The 22933-nt window shown below is 32.3% G+C and overlaps 1 protein-coding gene and 1 non-coding gene across 2 annotated transcripts; both read left to right on the forward strand.

Annotated features, from left to right (window-relative positions):
• Positions 1–1347: 1347 nt before the first annotated feature.
• On the forward strand, positions 1348–1451 carry LOC112098581. Its single transcript, XR_002905692.1, has one exon. It is a non-coding gene; the product is annotated as a small nucleolar RNA R71 (small nucleolar RNA).
• Positions 1452–18964: 17513 nt separating this feature from the next.
• LOC18041662 lies at positions 18965–20552 on the forward strand. The gene is made up of 2 exons (XM_024184538.1): positions 18965–19078; positions 19761–20552. Exon 2 carries the CDS (start codon positions 19793–19795, stop codon positions 20138–20140), a length of 348 nt encoding a protein of 115 aa, XP_024040306.1. The 5' UTR covers positions 18965–19078; positions 19761–19792; the 3' UTR covers positions 20141–20552.
• Positions 20553–22933: the final 2381 nt, after the last annotated feature.

The following is a 22933-nucleotide window of genomic DNA, read 5'->3' on the forward strand; positions in this document are numbered from 1 at the left end:
AATTCTCCCAGTCCAAGTTTCACAAACACTGAATAAGGTAACAGATTTACACTAGCTCCTAAATCCAACAAAGCATTCTCAATTGTGTGGTTCCCTATACTACATGAGATAGTGGGGGAGCCTGGGTCTTTGTATTTTAAAGGAATTTTATGTTGGAGTATAGAACTAACGTTTTCTGTTAAAAATGCCTTCTTTTGAACATGCATGTTTCTCTTTTTAGTACAAAGGTCTTTAAGAAACTTGGCATAAGATGGAACTTGTTTAATAGCATCAAGTAAAGGGATGTTAACACTTACCTGTTTGAAGATTTCAAGAATCTCACCTGTGGATTTTCCCTTCTTTCCTTTAGCTAACCTTTGAGGAAATGGAGCTTTGGGAACGTATTCTCGTGGGTTAGTTTCTTCTTTCTCCTCCGGTGATGAGTCCTCAACATTCACAGGTACAATTTGATTTTCTTTTGTCACCGGCATCTCCACTTTGTTGTCAACTTCCTTTCCTTTTCGCAAGGTCATTACTGCTTTGATCTCTCCATGCTGCTGTGGTGAACTGGTACTTGCTTCATGCACTCCTTTAGGGTTAGGCACTGGTTGACTTGGAAACTTACCTTTCTCAACGGTCATTGCCAAGGTCTGAACTGAAGAAGCAAGTTGTCCCACCATCTTCTCGAGGCTTGAAACTGATTGAGCTTGTGAGTTGAAGCCTGCTCTCAACTCATTTCGTAGTCCATCAATGGTGCGGTTCTGTTGCTCAATCGTGGAGTGAGTAAGATTCTTAAGATTCTGGAATGAATCCTCCCATGGTCTGGGCTGAGAGTAATTCTGGTTCTGATTGTATGGTCTAAATGGTGGCTGAGAGGCTTGAGGATTTTGTGGAATTGGTGGAGCTGGAGCTGTTGGTCCATTCTGTTGGAATCCTTGAGACCATGAAAAATTGGGGTGGTCTCTCCATCCAGGGTTATATGTGTTGGAGTATGGGTTGTAATTTGATGGCTTTCTCATTACACCTATGGCATTGGCTTGATCTGAGTATGAGTCATGGTCATGTGGTTCTGTTGATTTAGCAGTCGATAACGATGCTATTTGTCGAGCAAGACCTTCAACCATCTCCTTGACTTCTTTGATTCCCGAAGTTGACTCGCCAATTTGAACCTCATTTACTCCCTTAATTCGTCTAGTATTCCTGAGTGATCGACTCCGTTGTTGGGAATTATCCGCTTGTCGCTGGAAGAATTCCCAAATCTCTGATGCACTTTTTGACATTAGCTCTCCTCCACTTGTTGTCATTAGCCATTCTTGCACATTCGGCAATAATCCCTCTAAAAAGTATTGGCATTGGTGCCATTTCTCATACCCATGATGTGGACACTTCAAGAGTAGCCCATTGAATCGCTCCCATGTTTCGAAAAATTGCTCGTCATCTTTCTGGGTAAACTCCGAGATTTCCCTGCGAATAGCATTGGTTTTATGCACTGGGAAATATTTATTTAAAAATTTTGTAACCATTTGTTCCCATGATGCAATGCTATTAGCAGGCAATGTATTAAGCCATGAACGAGCTCTATCTTTTAAAGAAAATGGGAATAGTCTAAGTTTAACATCATCATCTGAAAAATTCTCATATTTGAATGTTTGACAAATGGCATGAAAATCATTCAAATGATTATATGGATCCTCATTTTCTAGGCCATAAAATGTAGGGAGACAATTTAACACACTAGGTTTTAATTCAAAACTCCTAGCAGCTACATTTGGGTATCTTATGCATGATGTACTCAAATTAGCTAAGGGACTGAAGTAGTCCTTAAATGGCCTCTCTTGTGGTTGCAAATCCATTTCAAATTTATTTTTAATGTGCTTTTGTGTGCGAAGTGTTTTTTTCTAATTCAAGGTCGATAGGTTCAAGATTAGGTAATAATGACCTACGACCATGCATGCAAAACAAATAAAATAAAAAATAAAGATGGGAACAAAACAAATAAAAATAAAGAAGAGGGAGAAATTACGATACTAACCTTATTGCGCTATTACAACCTTTCTATAAAAATACACAAAAATAAATACGTGAAAGAAATTAACTAAAAATTAAATTAATAAGATAAACAAAAAAAATTACAAAGAAAAATAAATGAAAAATTAAATTACAGAATTTTAAAGAAGAGAAAAAGAAAAGAAATACTAACCTTTAAATGTAGATTCACTTTTTTTTCTTTTTTTTTAATAATAAAAAAATACAAGAAAACAAATAAAAGAAATTATTCACAAAAATTAATTCTATGAATTAAAATTACTTACCTCCCCGGCAACGGCGCCAAAAACTTGTTGTGCAAATTTTAATGTACTCGCAAGCGCACGAATCTATTGTAGTATAGACTAATGGTGACGAGTGTCGATCCCACGAGGAGGTGGATTTTAATTATATATAGAATTAATTTTGTAAATGGGTAGTTGGATTTATGGTGGAAATGATTTGGAATATGCTAATACTTAAATTAAAATGGCGAGAATAAATTCTAAAATTGGAATTGCAATGGAGAGAATAAATTGAAGAGAAAATCTATTAAATTAACGTACTTGGGTATCTGGATCCGTATCAACATGCATCACGGGCTAAATAATCCGTATTAATGCCAATTAAATCATGAGGGGGGAATCCACACCTCATGAACCACGCTCTAATCAATATGGTGCTAAGGGCTTATCGTGCCAAATAATAATAACCTTATACTAGAGAGCCGGTGTAACCAAGGCGGTATCTAGACAAGATTAGTATTATTTGTCGACGAGAAGTCAAAACATCCACAAAAATTAGAGGGGAAGAGAAAGTAAATTTACCAAATTAAGCCCATGACACATGTTGAGACTTCACCTTCAACCCAAGCTTGAAAGAAAATTAGCCACTCATAATTGAACTAGGGGCAAAATGAGAATTTATTAAAATACGAAGAAAATACAAGATGGAGAAGGAATTACAGAAAATGGATCCCAAAAATGGATTCAGAGATATCAAATTAGGGGGGGGAGGCCCCTTTTTTATAGATACATGGAGTAAATCATGGCCATCGGATTAAAAAACAGTTTGGACGCTCAGGATTGCGCCACGTCATCAGTCAACAGTCCACGGTTTGACCACGCGGATGAACAGTAACACGGTTTGACCCGGATGAACAGTAACACGGTTTGGTTGAAAATAATCCTGTGTGATGCATGCACCGTACGCGAGATTTTTCGTCTACTGATATGCTGCCACGTCAGCATCAACAGTACATAAGAATTTTAGTCCAACAGGATCGTGACACCTCATCAGTCAATGCCACATCATCGGTCAATGCCACATCATCATCCGTTTATGTGAACAGTGTCGTGAACAGTAACGTATACAGTACCATACACGTGAATAGTACCGTACATGTGAATAGTGCCATTTTTCCTTTTATGCTCCTCCTAAGGTTTTCGACCGTCCTGAGTTCAAAAGTGATGTCTGTTTTGCCGTCTGATCTCTCCTTTATTGTGAAATGACTATAATGCCCCTAAAATACATAAAATACTTAATTAAAATAAAACACATGTAATTAAATCACAAGAAGGTTAAATATATAAAAGTAAGGGTTGTTAGTAAGACTTAAAATGTAAAATGACGGTTTTCTCCTTTATAAATATGCATTTTCTAACACTCAACAGTTAGTCAGAAATGCAAAGGGAAAGGTGAGGAACAAAACCCAAGCAGCGATGCGGCCTTACTCCAGTGAAAACATACCGAATCAGGGCGGCAATTCCGTGACTTTTTGTAGCTTAGATTGTGGCTTTCCGGACGCTCAGCGATTAGGACGGCAAGAAGATGATCGACGACGCATGAGCTTTTGATCGATACCAAACTTGACTGGTGGGGTGGCCGAAATTACGAGATCGGGTCGGGTCACGTTCGCAGTTCAGGTTGACCCGACTCTGTTTCCTCTCTCCCCCTCTCTCTAATTGTGGTCTTATTACAAGTAGTGTGACTTTTCGTACCGTCCTCACAGACAGCGCCAAATGTTGATGCCAAAATCTGGTTGAGTCAATTAGTGACTTAATATCAGATTTCTGCACCAGCATTAAATTTATTTGTTGGTGAAGCAGCCTACGATCACTAACAGATCACTCGTAAACACCTGAAATCAAAATGAACAGTAATAGGCACTGGAAGTTTTTCCGGCGTGAAACCTTCAATGCCTAAGTTAATTTCTTAGTTTATGGAAAAAATAAAATATTTCATTTCTAGTTTTATGAATAAAATAATCTCAGATAAATATAATAAGAGAATCAAAATTGTTGAGGAGTCTCCCCCCGCTCTGGATTTTTCAGTACCTTTATAGGCATCTGGAATTGTCTTATCATATTCAATGCATTGGTGTTACTGTGTTGAATGCACCTGTTATAGAGTACTTGTTGAGCTACAATTATAGCAGCTGAGTGTGCATGGACGTTATGCCTGACTTTTTATAAGGAACCTGTCAGTTGAACTTAATTAAGGTCGTTGGCCTGACTTAGTTCTGGTCTCCTCAAACCTATCTGCTCGAGGTCACTAGGATTATCACCTAGTTGAGGTGATCTGCTCGTAACCTCAAATGTTACCACTTGGTCGAAGTGGTTTGCTCATGGTCATCAGAATTAGCACATGGTCGAAGTGGTCTGGTCATATTCTCAAGATTACCACCTGGTCAAGGTGGTCTGCTCATGGTCATCAGAATTACCTCCTATTAGCCTATCAACCATTTGCTCACTTTAATTTTGAAGAGATAATGGTCACCTTATTTTTTTCCCCAAACATATTCATTCTTGTTTTATTCAACAATTCACTTTCCAAATAACGGCTTTAACATTCTCTTGTTCGCCATGAGAGTAAAGTATCCGAAATTTTTAACTTTCACTAACACGATGATTTTTGCCCTTGATGGCCAATCTTATGCTTCTGGTGAAGACCACTTTGCCAACCATGAAAAGGGAATAGTAGTTAGTGAGAATGGTTGAAGGAGTATCCACGGCAATATTTCTTATTAAGTAAATGAGAGTTAAGAGTTCATATCAGAAAAACAAAAGAATGAGAGTTAGAGTTCCTCATATCATGAAGTATAAGAAGATTGTAGTGTGCCATGTTTATTTGACGTTTATACCCTTTGCATCTTGAAATACAAGACAAAGTACAAGACCTTGCCTTATATGCAAGATGAAATGCATGATGGTATCTTATATGTATGATAAAGTGCACGACATGGTCTTGTATACTTGAGAATTACAGATGGAATATCTGACGCACTTTAAATTTTTTTATAACAAGGTTATGTGATATTAAGACTGACACATTTATCCATAATTGCTTCTTTGTGTGATTATAAAAAAAAATATTATAAGTTTTATTATAAATAAAAAAATTAGAATTAAAATTAATTACCTTATGAATTTTTCACTATACCCTCCTCCTAGAACAGTAAAATCGGACACTATATTAATGATAGAGTTACACTCATTAGATGGAAACCCCTGGGTTTTTCGAATTTGATTGAATATCAATAGCTAGCTAAAAAGAAAAATATTTTAAATTAAAATAAAAATTAAAACATATTAAATATTTCTATATGAAATATAACAGAATGCATATTTGTTTACATGCACATATGACATAACATCGAAGGGAATTTGTTCATTTAAATTCAAATAGAGTAATCTATAGTGGATTTTTGCTTTATTCCAGCTTTTCTTCTATCTTCAATATACTTTTATTTATAAGTTATAGTCTCTTTTTTAGCATACCAATCTGAAAGCATATATGCTTCTTTGTGTAATTATAAAACAAATAAATTAAATATAAATTTTAATCTAAACTTATAGAAATAAGATTAGAGATAGATTAATTTATTTTCTTATTAATTTTTTCATCGAATATCGAAAACTAAAAAAAAAACAATTTAAATAAAATGATATCACAAAAATCATGTAACAATATGCAGAATATTATCACTTGAATAAACTCGCACATTTAGCAGTATTTTAATACCTCCTTCACTTTGAGTATTCATCAACGGTGCCTATCACTTCTAGATTGACCATTGTTATGCTCACCGGTGTTTTCCATAAATTTGAGGTACGTGACAAAATTTTGGAAACTAAATTTAATTTGAAATAAAAATAAGTTGTTGTTCATACGATTTATTATTAATACTGTATAATTAAAATTTGAATTTTATATTTTTACTAGAGATCACGCGCCCATGATTGTATGCCACCTTTTGTTCTATCTTGTCTTCACTGCTAGGTTGTTTCTACATTTTCCTTGTAATTTATTACTTCTTTCTACTTTACTGATCTGAATTTATAGTTGTTCATGTGTGATTCTGAATAAAGGAAAAAAAATTGATATCCACAACCACAAACTATTAAAAATATTCTTATATGCCAGAAGCATGCATCTTTGCTTTCATGCGCATGTGAAATAACATTAAAGGGATTTAATCCTTTAAACTAAAAATGAGTAGTGATGCACTGTGGATTTTGGGAAATTTACAAAATTATCCTAAAAGTTTTAGGTATTTTCAGAAATAATCATCTTAGGTTTTTCTATCATATCTAGCCATATATGTAACTTATGGACCTAAATACCCTCAGACCTATTAACAAAATGCCTAAAAAATCTCACAAAAAATCACCACCCATTTCTCATCCAAACTAACCATTCTCTACACACCAAATCATTAATTGGAAAGCAAGAAATTAAGGTTAGTGTTTATTTTACACAATATGTATTTTTATCTTTGGATTATTTGAAATTTATGCATGTATTTTGAGTAAAAATGAGTTGGGGGACAAAGCCAGAAAATGTGCGATAGGCACCTGTCGCACATTGAGGTGCATGTCGCACACAAGCTGTCTCACCCATCCCACGCCCATCCCACGTGCGACAGGTGCCCGTCCCACATATTTTAAGTTTTTTTTTAAGTAGTGATAATTTTATTTATCTTTCCTTAATTATTCAGGCTTGATGGAGTCAGTTGTTCTTCAAATGTGTTTTGATGGATCATGGGAGGAATTGACATATGGTCGTTTTCAGTATAAAAACAGAAGAAATAGAGCTTTTTTTGTTAAAAAAAAATGTACGTTTGCTGTATTTCTTGCAAGAGTATATGAAGTTTTGCAAATAAATTCGAACAATTATAGCATCACATTAAAGACAATTTTACAGTCGAGATGTTCTACTCAACCTCTATGTACACTACCTATGGATGTACAGGATGATGAAACGGTAAGAGTTCTGTTACATATGAGCTCTAATTCGATGAACGAGGGGTGCATCCCTATTTTTGTTACCAAATCCCCTAAAATAACAAACTAAGAGCCTGTTGAAGAAGAGAACGGCATTGCACTGGTAGTTGTTGAAGAAGAGGTGTTCCCACTGACATCACCGCAACAAGATTACTCTTCTTTTCAATATAATAATGATTTGGTTGATGACACAAATAATACATTAGCAGATAGTATTAATGCTGAATCATACCATAGCCCGATTGATGATGAGGACGATGATCTTTTCAATGCTTATTTTGATAATGGTAATGATGATTATCTAAGTAATACTTATGATAATGGGGACGATATGCATGATGAGGGTCTAGTCGACGATAGGGAAGAGTTACCTGACTTTCAGATTGAGCAACAACTGCCCCGGAGTCGTCCTGTCATTCCAAGGCCCCATTCGAAGGGCGTAACAGTTAACCCCATTATTAGTATTGCACCAGTTTTGCCTTCAGACTTGGTTGCTCCAGATTTTGTTAGAAACATTGGGTGCAATGATATTTGTGTGGGCAAGTTGTTTGATTCTAAATATAATTTGATATTGGAATTACGCAAAGTTTCCTTGAGGGATATTGATTTCAAGGTTGCAAGGTCCACATCAACACGTTTCGAGGCGCATTGTACTTCAATGTCATTTAAATGGTGACTTCGAGCAAAGAGAGCATCAAATCAAGAGAATGTACATTGGGTAGTGATGAGATGTGATGACACACACACTTGTCGTATCCGCTAGCTATTGGGATTAGGGATTCCAAAAATAATGACTCATGGGAATGGTTTATGAAGAATTTGCATGGAGTAATTGGTGACATGCCAAATTTAGTAATTATCCCCGATCAATGCACTTTTATTCAGAGAGCTATTCTGAAGATATTTCGTAGTGTCATCCATGGCATTTGTTTTTACCATGTCAAATGTAACATGAAGTCGAAATTCAGGATGTCAAAAGTTCTTTGGGATAAGTTTAAGCCAGCATTTATAAACGCAACAAAAGAGTATGGATGCAAAGAGTTTAGAACACAACTTGAGGGGTAGTGGGGGATGCATTCGGGAGCAGTTGATTATTTAGAGAACAACGTGGGCACGTGTAATTAGGCACGATCTCAATTCTATCTATCCGAAGAATAACATAATCATATGAAAGCTTTGATTTCATCTGTGATAAAAAACCAAAAATAAAAAATAAATTAAGCAGGAGAAACTTTATGTATAACTTGTTAAATCCAACATCATTGTTTTAAAATTAATTACAATATTAACAACAACGTGTTACCTCTCTTTCATGTGAATCATCTACTTCATATTAATTGTGATCAAGTGATTGATCGTCCACTTCATATTTATCATCAACTTCTGGCTTATTTTGGTCCATTTCGATGGGCGGCACTTTTATATTCAGGTGATGCTATAACGAAAACAATTAAATAACTTGTAGTAGTCCTAGATTCAATAATAATATTATAACTTCATTGAATAATGTACTTACACTATGGACCCAATGTGGGATTGATGGCCTAAAATCCTTCACACTATTCCAATATGCCTTGTCTTTTTCACGCGTGCTAGGCTCGAGTGTTTGTTTAACAATCCCCTGTGCATAAAAAGTAACCCAAAATTATTGTTTGGCAGATCATCCTTTATTTACTATATACTTACAACTAAAAATTAAATTATATGTAATACTTACAAGACGGTTGTTGTCATTGAAAAACTTAGACACCTCAGTATAACATATTTTAGAGGATAAAATGCCTTCCCAGTTCAATATACGAGAAGCCTTCTTATTTGTTGGGATAGCCCATTTTTCCCTTAAAAAAATCATCACTTACTTCAAACAACCAAGCCTGTATCAAACAAAGATACAAAGTCAAGGAAAATGAAAAAGATGTTAATCATTGTTATGTATAAAACAAATTAACCATATTGTTAAGTATAAGACAAAGTACTTGAACCCCATGACAGAAGCCATAAATGTTGTACTTCACCTCTTTGAGAGTGTTCTCTTAGAAAGACTCTAATTTTTGGTTTAGTGCAGTGTCCAAGCTGTCATATACGATGTTCCAGGATTCAAGACCCCATAGAAGAATTCTAAAGTACTGAAGATCATCAACATTGTTTAGCAATGATGGATTCAGTTTGCGTTCATCTTTGCTTCTATTAAGAACTCTATCCGCAAAGTAATATAACACAATCTTTAGCGCATCAGTGTTGTCCATATCTTTAAATTTCAAATCCTCAAAGTTTTCATCTAATTCTTTAAAATTTTCCCTTATACTACCATCAAAGTACAAATCACGCAACCGGTGGTGTGTCTTAAGCTTTGCTTTTCTGTGTATATCGTATGTCCCATAGCAAAGTCCTATAATTAAGCATCACTCACTGATCAATAATTTCACCAATAGGCCACCAAATTCAAACCACAACCGATTATCATCACTTTCATCATGCGCTACTTGCCTCAGCAGTGCGTTCTCCACGATCACGCCATTAAACACATACGTATCCATCTTTACGAAATGTCCAAATACATCTTCCTTGAATAATTTTAATTGTCGCTTTGTTAACTTTGTTTTGATCACTTCCATTACATTTCCAAACTTTGAAAGATTCATAATACAACCAGGGAAATGCTCGGATGCATAAATGTTTATTGTACGTGGTTCCCTCTTTGGACCGGCAGATTACGCTTTGCCTGCAGCTTCTTGGCCATTTTATCTGCACAAAAATTTCAAGTTTATTTGTTATAACATTCAGTAGTCACAAAGAAAACAAATAGTAGATGATAGAGAGGTTGCTAGAATTTTAGCTGACAAGCGCCCGTCGAACAAAACTCCAGCAATATTGCTTTTGGAGTTTCAGGCGACGAGCCAGCAACGTTGTTATTGGAGTTTCGGGCAACGAACGAAACTTAGAAGCAACCTTGCTAGAATTTTGGCTCGTCACTCGAGCGACCAATACCCATCGCTCAAAATTTTAGTAAAACGTTGCTTCTCACTTGTTGCCCAAAGTTCAAACAACAAATCACGCAATCTTGGTTGGGCAACGGGCACCTATCACCCGAGCAACGAGCTTCAATTAGCAACCTAAGTGTTTTTGATAATGCACTAAGTGTTTTTGGAAATAATTCAAACGGAACAATTCCCCCAAGCCACCATCAACCCATAATACCGTAAGTTATAAACATAACAAGACAAATAAAGTCTTAGAGGCATTTTATCAAACACCAAACGTGCCATTGGTAATAGAAAACTTAACACAAAACAATATTCACCAAATGCTCATCTATCATGAAATATATGCAAATTTACACCCAAATACATCCAATTGATGATTTAATGTTATGGAAAAGAAAAAAATACCTTACTTTGACATCAAAATCTTGAGATGTAGCTATCAAATGCCTGTCTTGCCAGAATAACGTTTAATGTTATAGAAAATCACAGTCCAATTGCTGGAAATATAGTCGCGTCTCATCGAAATTGATGTTGCTGTCAAAAGCCCGTTGAGTCGCCGTTGATCTTGTTGGAAAAGCACCGACAGTGGAGGATGATCAAGCCACCAACGGTTTTGAGAGAGAAAAGAAGAGAGAGTTGCTACTTTGGAAGGCAAAGGTTGTTTGGTCTAAAAAAAATTAAATTGGCTACTAATGATACAAAATCCTAAGGTGGCTATTTGTGAAAATGCCTAAAACTTTTAGGCTATTTTTGTAAATTTCCTGTGAATTTTTGTCATCCTTAATGATAGTGAAACTATAAAATTCAATAAATAGTAAATAAACTCCACCGTACTATTTTATTTTATTTTATTTTATTTTATTTTAGGTGATGACGTGATTATTGTCACCAGTTTCTTATGAGAATGCCCGCAGTAAGATTGAAAGATCCAAAATGAAAAGTTCCTATTAGTTTTTTTTTTATCATTTTATTGTATTGTGTATATGATCACAATATAACACTGTTGTTTCATACAGAAGACAAAATTCCTATCTATTTTTATATCTATTGGCAAAGCCTTTGCTCCTTTCATTCCCAAAAGACTTAATTTTGATGTACATTAATGTTAACAATTATATTATTGTTCACAATCACTTTCTTTACACCACACTGACTTTTTTTTTCATTTTGTTTTTGTTTATGAAAAAAAAATTCTATCCTAGATGTGCCTAAGATCTAAAGGACAGTGAGATGAAAGGATTGTGGGTGAATTATAAGAATATGGAGGCAAAGAACAAAAAATATTTCTTAGGATTTGAGACGTGTTTGCACACTTTCCTTTAAGGTTTTATTTGCCCTCACTAATCTTGGTTTGCTATAGAGTTTTAATGGCAAATTACCCCAAAAATATATCAAATCTTGAATACAATCTCTAGCAAATAAGATTGTATTTCCAGAACATATATGAAACTTGCAAAATCTGATGATATTCTAATTGTATATTTTTCCTTTTAATGAAGAAGATGTTTATTTGAAAAAATACAACCATTTGAAATGGTACTTCTTCAAAGACACTCTTTTTTGTTTGAATTTGCATCAATTCACAATTGAAATTTTCAATCTTGTTAACCGTTTTTCCAATTGACGCCTTTTTGGAAATAAACGGTTAACCGTTTTCTCAATATTTAGGTATTTTGTTCAGCTTTAGGAAAAGGTTTCTTAGTTAATTTAGCTTGGATGCAGATTTCACACTTATGACCTTTAACATCATTGCAATTAATCAAACCATGCTTAGACATGTATTTCAAATATCTAAAGTTCAAATTTGCTAATCTAGCATGCCAAACATCACAAGACTCAACAATATAAGCTAAGTTGATATTATTATTATTAATGCTGAGTTTGTACATTCCATCACAAGAATACCCTTTTTCCCAACAAATAATCCATTCTTTGAGATAATACAAGTATTACCCTCAAGCACAATCTTAAGCCCATGCTTACACATACAACTAGCAGAAAGTGCTAAGATAAATGGCAAATGTTAAATATAACCAAATCTACCGCCAATATTAGTTGATGGTTGATAGAAGATCTCGTGTTATGAATATGAAATTAGTAAGCCCCCAATACTAAATAATATAACCAACATACTAATTAATTTTAATATACATATCACTCAGGAGTAATAAATTCAACATGTAACCTAATTGTAGCAGGGATTAATTAAACGGGTAAGTTGCAAATAAAAATCAACATATACTCTATTAAAGTTCTAATAAAAAGGGTTCAGAATCATGAACAAAGTGAAATATATCATCTCTCTTAACATGAGAATTTCATTTTTCAACTTGTAACATAAAAATTCAGTGATAAAAAACCGGATACTTGCAAAAAAACACATGCAATATATGTTTTTAGTGGAGTTTAACCGAGCCCTCAATTTGCTCAAGCCACAAGCCACTCTTTTACAAAGAGAATTGACTCATCGTTTCCATAATATTTTAAATCTCTGACTCATTTTTTCCCCCAAAAAAAATATAATTTATTTTACAATTTTAGTATTAATAGATGGATTTCTCTATGATGCTATATGAATTTTTATAGTATTGATAATGAAGTTATTATGGACCTTTGGATTTAAATATTTTAATTTTCACTATTGATTTAATTTAGTGGATAAATAACTAATTACAAATATGAAACAAAACATCAATATTTTAAATTAGCTTCATTTTTTTAATTTAAAAATAGGAAAACTTCTATCAACTATCCATCCAAAAATTACTCTGTTAAAAAAAATCTAACAAAACTTTGAATCTATTCGATTTTTCACCCACCACTTACAATGTGTATCAATCTTCCACTAAAAAAAAAACAAAATTATCCTTACAAAATAACAACCACTATTATTGTATTTGCTTTTGAAAAAAATTCTTAGGTGTTTTTGGAGCATTACTTCTTAAGGTTCAAAAATAAATCAGTAATCTAGATATATAATTAAGAAAAATTCCGAATATATAATTATATACAATAACTTCAATAAATCAAGATTTCTCCTTGTTCTTTGAGTGTATATTCATGAACTTGACTCGAATGTGGTATACAATGGCACTCCAAGGCTCTTATCACTATTTGTTTATAAACCTCTCTTAATTTTAAATTTGGTTTTTCTCTTTAACAAGTGAAAAAATAGTCAAAAGATTCTTTCTCGATTCTTTTGTCCTCTATTGATAGAACAAAGAAAATAGTCATGGTAGGAGATTTGATATCAAATCTAAATCTTTGTCCTTCATTCCTTTTTTTCGTTCAACGCTGTTAGACTTTTGAACCATTTTTTTCTGTACTTGAACAGCTAACATATGATTTTGTTAGTAATGATGTGTTACTTATTGGTAATGTTATGGGTTGAATTAGTTATTTTTCCCATGCTTAACAAAATTGTCATGTGTTGATATCTCTTAAACTCGGATCCGAAGTAATATGAAAATTTTTATAATTTTCTAGACATGTGGTGCAATGTAAGTGGCTGTGTATTTTATTACTTACACCATCCTCCCATGGTGTAGTCTATTCAATAACCATTTATAGTAACGTTTCGTATGTAGAATACATCTGATGTTTCACTCGCCATCGCACACGTGTCCATTGCTTGCCCACTTGTTTACTTGTAACTAATTCTGCTTAGACATCATGGGGCGATTGCTTTGAATTTTAACTGCTGCTGCTTGGTTTTCCCTCCACTGTTGTGGAGACCGTGCCTTATCAAAGTTCGTTTCCGTTTAATTTTGGGAACTATTTGTGATGCCCGCTCACCACATATATATATATATATACATACATATACATATACTAAAAAATAGAACCGCGTTTCAAGCAAATTTAAAAAAAAAATTTAGTATTATCCTTTTTTTTACTTTACACTTGATAAAACTGATAAAAAATATTAATTGATTTTTTTTTTAAGATGAGACAGCCTTATAAAAAACAAAAAAAAAACTATTAGCCATCAATACAAATAAATAAGCAACGCAAGATAAAGAATAAAATGAGAGAATATATTATACTGTGATTTTATTCATTCCAATTGTGTGTGTACAAAACAAAAAGATGAGCTCTCCGTTTATAGTTACATAATCACTCCATGAAATTAATGAAAAATTATGGATCATAATTTCTTGTGAGATAGTGGGAGTTATAGGGAAGCTAAATGTTGCTAATGGGAGATAGTGAGGAAACAAAGAGATATATGTTATGAACATCTACATTTATTTTAATAAATTCATAATACTCCCCATTGGATGTTCATTATAAAGAATATGCCTCATTAAAACATTTACATAATTGTTATTGTGTAATAACAATCAAATTAATTATGAGAAAATGAAAAGCTAAATTTAAAAGAAAAATTCTCTATTTATTAGATAATAGAGAATATACAAAAATAAGAAATGGTGATGCCACATCACCTCCTCAAGTCTCAACTTTATATATATATTAGGAAATAGAACCGCACTTCGTGTGGCTTTAATAAAAAGAATTTAGTATTATTTTTTTATTACTTTACACTTGATAAAATTGATAAAAAATATGAATTGATTTTTTTTTAAAGATGACGCAGCCTTATAAAACTAATGTTATTTATGAAAGTTAATTATTTTTTTGTTAACTTTAAAAATATATATTAATGTGTATAGTTAAGTGTATACAACATTTTCATCAATAAAAATTATGTTCACACTAATCAACTCTCTATTCTTCTTGGTGTTAACAGACTCCCACATTTTACAAAACCTAACCCTTATCATCCAACTATCTTTATCATTGTTTAACTCATGAAGAAAAGAATACTATATGAAGCACACAATACAAAAAATTTAAATAAGTCAAAAAATAAAAACACAAGAACATTTATAAAGAGCATGTTGGTTAAATAATAAAAAAAAACCCAAACATAACAAAACTTAAATACTTAATATTTATATAGTTTGAAGAAGCCAAAAGACACTAAATAAAAAGTTGCATAATTAAATATGAAATTATGACATTAAAATTAGGTCCTAGTGGTATTGGTGAGAGAAGATGAAAGAACATTCCTTCCTATATTAATTAATTGATGTATTTTAAACCATTAAAGTTTAGTTGTTGGCTTAATAAAATAAATGAATGTTTCAAAACTATAATTAATTTATTATTAATGGTTACATATTGTTGAATTTAAATAGAAAGAAGAAGAGACATGTAATCTTTTATAATCTACTAATTATTTTCTATTTTTAATATTTTGTAATGTAATTATTTTTTAATCTCAACCAATATATTAGATTATAGAGAATATAAAAAGATGAGAAATAATAATGCCACAAATCTTAACTACTTAATATTTATAAAATTTGAAGAAGCCGAAAGGTACTAAACAAAAAGTTGCATAATTAAATATGAGATTATAGCATTAAAATTAGACCATAATGGCATTATTGAGGGAAGATGAAGGAACATTCCTTTCTATATTAATTAATTAATATATTTAAGCCACAAAAATTTAATTGTTGGCATAATAAAATAAATTAATGTTTGAAGACTTATAATTAATTATTATTAATGGTTACATATTATTGAATTTAAATAGAAAGAGGAAGAGACATATAATCTTTTATAATCGAATAATTATTTTTTATTTTTAATATTTTGTAATGTAATTATTTTTTTAATATCAACCAATTTATTAGATAATAGAGAATACAAGAAGATGAGAAATAGTGATGCTACATCACCTCCTCTAGTCCTAACTTTATATATATATATATATATATATATAGATAGATATAGATTTTTAATATTTTGTAATGTAATTATTTTTTAATCTCAACCAATATATTAGATAATAGAGAATATAAAAAGATGAGAAATAATGATGCCACAAATCTTAAATATTTAATATTTATGGAGTTTGAAGAAGCCAAAATGCACTAAACAAAAGATTGAATAATTAAATATGGAATTATGACATTAAAATTAGGCTCTAATGGCATTGTTGAGGGAAGATGAAGGAACCTTCCTTCATATATTAATATTAATTAATTGATGTATTTTAAGCCACTAAAATTTAATTGTTGGCATAATAAAATAAATGAATGTTTCAAGACTTATAATTAATTATTATTAATGGTTACATATTGTTGAATTTAAATAGAAAGAGGAAAAGACATGTAATCATTTATAATCTAATAATTATTTTCTATTTTAATATTTTGTAATGTAATTATTTTTTAATTTCAACCAATTTATTAGATAATAGAGAATATGAGATGATGAGAAATGGTGATGTCACATCACATCCTCAAGTCTCAGCTTTATATATATATATATATATAGATAGATAGATAGATTGGACAAGATTCAACATTTATCTGTTTACTCTTCATTTTTTTCTCTCCTCCTTTTGCTCTAAATTTCTTTTTTTTTTTTGGAATAATTTCACAATGTCTCTTTTGTGTTTATGGACTTTTTTCACACTTCCATACCAGTCGTAGCTTTTAAGTCACGGTATCTCAATATCAAACAAGTACTACGTTAATAAGCAAAATTATTTAACACAAGTTTTTAACATATATGAAGCTGGTAGTAAAATAAAGGTATGTTTGGGACAATAGTGCTGCCACAGTGTAGCTGCTCCACCCCCTATATTCTCATGGATTTCTATAAGATTATAGGGTGCAGAGTAGCTTTGCTACTGCCCCAAACGCACCCCAAAACTAGAAACCCAGTGACACCAATATCACCTTCTTTATGCTAGCATGAAACTTAGAGAATTCTACTTTATCTGCTTATCCTTGGCTTGCTGAAATAAGAAAATTAATGACCAATTTAGAGAAAAAGAAAATAAGTGTTAACTATATATTGAGAGCATAAATTGGCAAATAAAAACAAAATTACCTTGCATCAGCCACAACATGGACTTCAACACCACATCCATGCAAGTCGTAAAGCAAGAGCTTCGATGAATGCTGTCGTTTGCCCAAGATTGTTCAAGTATCTTGACGAAATGAAAACGTAAAAGATTATAGATAGTTGAAACAGAAGTTTCTTAATAATTAAATTTATTGAATAAGTCTGAATTAATAAAGTTAGGGTTTTGGCCTTTTTACATAATAACCCTAAATATTTTGAATTTATCAAAATAAGTAAATTTGAAATATTATTTTATGATAAAATTCTCCTAATCTAAATAAGAAAAGGAAAAAAAGTTTTCCAAATCTGAATTCTAGAAAAAAAAAATGATAAAAATATAGAAGAAACAAGAGAAATAAGAAAATATCTTAAAACTGAAAAATGATCAAGGAATAAGCAAAAGTTTTTGCTCGACTACTAGGTAGAATGGTACAAGCGACTCTGGATTTGTTTATCTTGTCACAAATTTCGTAATGGTATATTATACGCTGAAAACAAATACTTATAACTTAAGTTATGACTTTCAAAATATACCCTACTTGTAATACACAACCATCCAACATCAGATCTTATTTTCATAATATATAGTCGGACCATCATCTTTATGGGATTGTGAATTTGGCTTCATACTGGTTTAGCAAACAATTGCAGAATCCAGCCTGATAATGTTTTTTTTTTCTCCCATTTGCTTGGTCAGCAAGAAAACCGGATCCAAACAGCCCGGTTCTTTGGACCTAATTCAACCCAAACTGGATGTATACGGTCTCAGATTCTTAAACCCAGGCATTTTGGGTCAAAACCGGTTCATAGAACCCTCTTATCCAAACTCGGAGGTTGGTTTTCATGTTAAGTAACATAGTACGGTATAAATTATTTTTGTATAAATGTAATTCTTGTAAAAATTATGTGGACTCATATAATTGATTGAATAAAAATTTAAAATAAAAAAATAATTTATATAGCTCGTGTCATGTGATGTTAAATCAACTTTGACAAAATAGTTTGTATAAAGTATTTGATAGCTATATCATTACCCTCAAATTTTTTTTAACCAAAAATAACTTTTTTTAAGTATATAATTAAAAATTTTTTTTACCAAAATTACCTTTTTTTTAAGTACATAACTAAAAGAGAATAGAGGACAAAAAATTCTACCCATATTTGAAAAATCTTAGTTTTACATCAGATCTAACTTTGACAAGTTTAAATCGAGAACTAAACCTAAATTTTGCCATCCCTAATTGGGTTGAATCCTAAGACTAAAAGTTATTTCATCTAATGGCTCCTATTTATTGTCATTTGCAAATGGAAGTCATACATTGTGTTAAAAGTAAAATAAAAATGAATGCATATTTATTTATACTTATTAAATAAATAATTTTTCAGCATATTTTTATTTAGAACAGTTAATACAATATATTAAAAAAATGTTTTATTTAATATTTTAAGAGGAGATGAAATTTAAAATTCGGAAGAAGGAGGTCATTAGCTGCTTCAAATAGAAGGATAAAAAATGATTATTTTAATTATGGCCCACTTGTTGGACTTTTTGGAAAATAAATTGAGTCTTCAACCTTCTAAATAAAAACGATAAAAGAAAAAAAAAACTTGAAAACTGTCGAAGAAAATAGTTATTAACTAAAAAAAATATTAAAGTACAAAAATAAAAAGAAATTAAATAATTGAAAATAACTATATTTTTTCAAGTGCATACAACAGTAGATAAGTGGCATTTGGGCTCAATTGAATTTGTAACTGATTTTGGGCTATGTTTCAACTGAGCAAAAACCCTTCCCCTTTTCCCAAAGGGTTTAGGGTTTCTTTCATTTTCCCAGGAAAGAGAGATCTTCATCTTCTACATTAATTAATTATCAGGTAATCTCAATTCTCCTTTCTCTATAAAACACATACGCGCTGGCTATAAATAAATATTAGCTGCTTTTTTCTTTCTTTTTTCCCCGAGCTTCTTAGATGCTCTTGAAATTGAAATTAGTGTTAACCATGTCTGCATTCTTCAGTGCCCATTTAATAAGTTATCCAATTGCTTATAACGATGACTTTTGTACGGTAAAGTAGTAAAAATCAAGTGAACAGTTAGCAAAATAGTATATGTTGGATTCGAAGAAAATAATTTTAAAATAGGATGATTGAAACAAGATTTGGATTTGATGGTGGTTGTACTTTCATTTTTAGTTTGCATATAAAGTTGTGGTTTCCTATCTTCATTTTGATGTTGTCTGTTGGTTTGATTGTCAAATTTCTTATTTTCAGTTTTCGGTACTTGATTGTGAGTGCATTTTTTTGTGTAGATGGATGGATAGAATCTGACTTGTAAGCTATCTTACATCGACATATTCAAAATTTTAGTTTCTTTTATGCCCAAAACTGATCTAACAAAATGACTTATAAGACACATGATTTTGGTCAATGATCCTTAAATGACAGAGATGGATCTTACAGAGCTGGTGCATGACTATGCGATTCATTCAAATAGTGGGTAATAACTTGTTTAGACTATCAAAATTGATTTTTATTCTGTATTTTCTGATTTTTGTAGTTTGCTACGTTGTGTAAAAGCATAAACAAGAAATGACAACTGAGCAAAAGAGAGAAGATGATCAGTCAACTACTAGCTCCCCTGCTGTTGGTTTAAATGGGATTGTTGAACAGTACCGGAAGATCAGAGAACATGCTGAAACATATCCTTACGTGTGGGCTTCTTATTTAGTTGTTTATGGTGGTTTTGGCCTCTGGGCTACTTATAGATGGAGAAAGCTTCGGAAAACCGAAGACAGAGTAAGAGCTCTTCAAGAGCGATTGCGTAAACTTGTTGACACTGAAGAATCTGCTGGCTCTGCTACTGCTACTCCAGTTGAAAAGTTTCACCCATCTACTGAAAAGACTTCTCAAACTGCTGATAAAGCTTCCAGGTCATAAGGTTATCTGTTGATTAAGCTCAGCTTCCTTTTACCTGAAAATTTGTTTAAGGAATTTACCCCTTTTTTTGGCTGCCTCCAGAAATCTGATATAAATGATATGTGGAAAAATTTTTAGGAATTCAATTATGATATTTTCCCTAAAACTTAATTGTTGAGATCTACAATTCAGCTATGTCAAAATCTTTGCACTCATGTCATCCGGAAGCTGTGTTCAAATTATTGTCTTATTGTGTTGGGGGTAATAGAGTTAATAGATGTTTTCTAGTAGTCAACTCAAAATGAGGATAACAGATGATTGACTGCATCTATATGTTTGTAATTTTGGTATAACAGCTTTTTAAAAACTGAACTCGCAATTGTGAAAGTATTTTTCTGGTTTAGCTGATCCCACTATTGAGAATATATGATGGTTGCTGCATTTATTTTTTAACATTCTGTGCTTTAGAATTGGCAATAGACTTGTAGTTGGATTTGCAATGACTGATATTGTGCCAGCTAAACACATTAATTGCAAAACTGGCATGCAGCTCTTTTAAGGGACTCGTTCTCTGACAAGTTCTGTTTGGTTATATTTAACATGAAGTATCTCTCTAAATTTTCTGGGCTTATGCTTGAGTTGCAGTTAAACAAGGAGAACTCATAAATAAGATGCAATCAGCGCACATTTAGTGTATAACAATTCTAAGTCCGAAACAATAGAAATATTTATAAATTAATTGATACTAGATTAAATGATAAGTTCTTCAGGTTGCTGTCGTAAATCTGTAATTCAAGATGGAATTAGAAAGCAACATGAATAATGCAGAAGATAGTTGCATACAATCTGCCGATGCGGATTAAGGCTTAGGGCGGGGAATCAAGCATGGTGAAAGATACAAAAACCAATGGAGAGCAAATTTGCTTCCTTAAGTACGTAAACAGGTATAGTCTGGACTCATGCTCGGGTGCCAATTTGTAAGTAAAAGCATTCATTGTATTTTCTTCTAAACAAAAGCCGTACCGGGGCAGTGGAAATTTTTTTTTTCGCCCTCCAAAGTACTGGATGGCAGTAGGCTTTTGGAGTTGATCATTATACTTGCCTCATGATAATAAGCACAAAGATGGAGTAAAATCACTAATTTCACGAACACTTACCAAAGTCATTATGGTCGATCTTGGAAACAACTTTAGAAAAATAGATTTAAGGACATTAATAATTATAATACCTCAATCCGAACCATGAGTTCATAAAATTAATAATTCATGATGCATCTGGCATTGGAGACTTCTTCATTTCACATTCCACTAGCGGACGACTGAGTAATTTACTTCAAAACTTGAGAAAACATAAAAGGATTAAAAAAAAGAAATAATAATATTAATAAAAAGCCAACAAAATGGCAGCAACTCATCCACTTTTGCGAGTTAAGCTCAACTTTCGTTGCCAGACTCCAGATAGCAGCTAAGCTGGCTAATATGACATGTTTTACAATTTCAACAAACTTATATTCGTTCAAGACCCTGTACTCTGCTCTTAGTTGTTAAGTAGTCTGCTCAGTGCAAATCCGTCAGATACAACTGATACACAAGCTCACAAACGGGTTTTTTATTTAAATGCCCCCAATTCACCCTCAAATACCAAATTTATACCCTATTACATACATATACCCCATGAAGATAGGAAAAGTCAAAAATAACCTTAAAAAACCAAGAATTCACATCTTTTTTTCCCCCATGGCTTCTCTTTTTCGGGCTTCTCTCACCATTCTCTATTTTTCTTCTCAACATTTCCCTCTTTATTTTCTTCTCTTCTCGCCATTTTCCCTCTTTGACAGTTTCCTTCTATCTCTCCATTTCATTATTTGATAGTTTCCTTACTTGACTTTAGCTCCAATACAAAGGTTTTTGATAAAAATAAACAGTTAAGAAGGTGCATTATCAAGGTATGTTTGAAATACATTCTATTTATATGGTTAGGTTTTGATTTCATTTCATTATAAGTGTTCTTGCTAATGATTTATAAATTTTAGTAGTACATTATTTATTTTTTGTGCTTGCACACACACACTATTTCATAGAATGTAGGGATTTAAGACTACATTTAAGTTTTGAGTGATTGAAGAATCAGTACAGGAAGAAGTCGGGTACGAAGTCGGGTAAATCGAGAATTTAGTCGAGTAAGAATTGGAGATAAGTAAGTCGAGTATATGGTCGGGTAAGAAGTCGAGTAAGAATATTAAATTAGTCGAGTAAGAATATTAAATAAGTCGAGTATATGGTCGGGTAAGAAGTCGAGTAAGAATATTAAATTAGTCGAGTAAGCATATTAAATAAGTCGAGTATATGGTCGGGTAAGAAGTCGAGTAAGAATATTAAATGAGTCGAGTAAGCATATTAAATAAGTCGAGTATATGGTCGGGTAAGAAGTCGAGTAAGAATATTAAATGAGTCGAGTAAGCATATTAAATAAGTCGAGTATATGGTCGGGTAAGAAGTCGAGTAAGAATATTAAATGAGTCGAGTAAGCATATTAAATAAGTCGAGTATATGGTCCGGTAAGAAGTCGAGTAAGCATATTAAATAAGTCGAGTATTAATGGTCAAGTAATAAGTCGGGTAAGTACATTGAGTTGAGTATTAATATTTTTAAAGAAGTCAAGTATGGAGTCTGGTAAGTTGAGCATTCAATCGAGTAAGAAGTGAAGGCAATTGAATAAGTCGAGTATCTAGTCCAGTATAAAGTCGGGTATAAAGTCAGGTAAGTTGACCATTTAGTCGAGTAAGAAGTTAAGGCAACTGAATAAGTCGAGTAT

This window comes from Citrus clementina, unplaced genomic scaffold, assembly GCF_000493195.1.
Source record: "Citrus clementina cultivar Clemenules unplaced genomic scaffold, Citrus_clementina_v1.0 scaffold_5, whole genome shotgun sequence".
In the NCBI taxonomy this organism is placed as follows: domain Eukaryota; kingdom Viridiplantae; phylum Streptophyta; class Magnoliopsida; order Sapindales; family Rutaceae; genus Citrus; species Citrus x clementina.

Bases quoted from the DNA above. Each gene is read 5' to 3' on its own strand.
- LOC18041662 (XM_024184538.1), top strand. From the start codon at position 19,793: ATGACAACTGAGCAAAAGAGAGAAGATGATCAGTCAACTACTAGCTCC.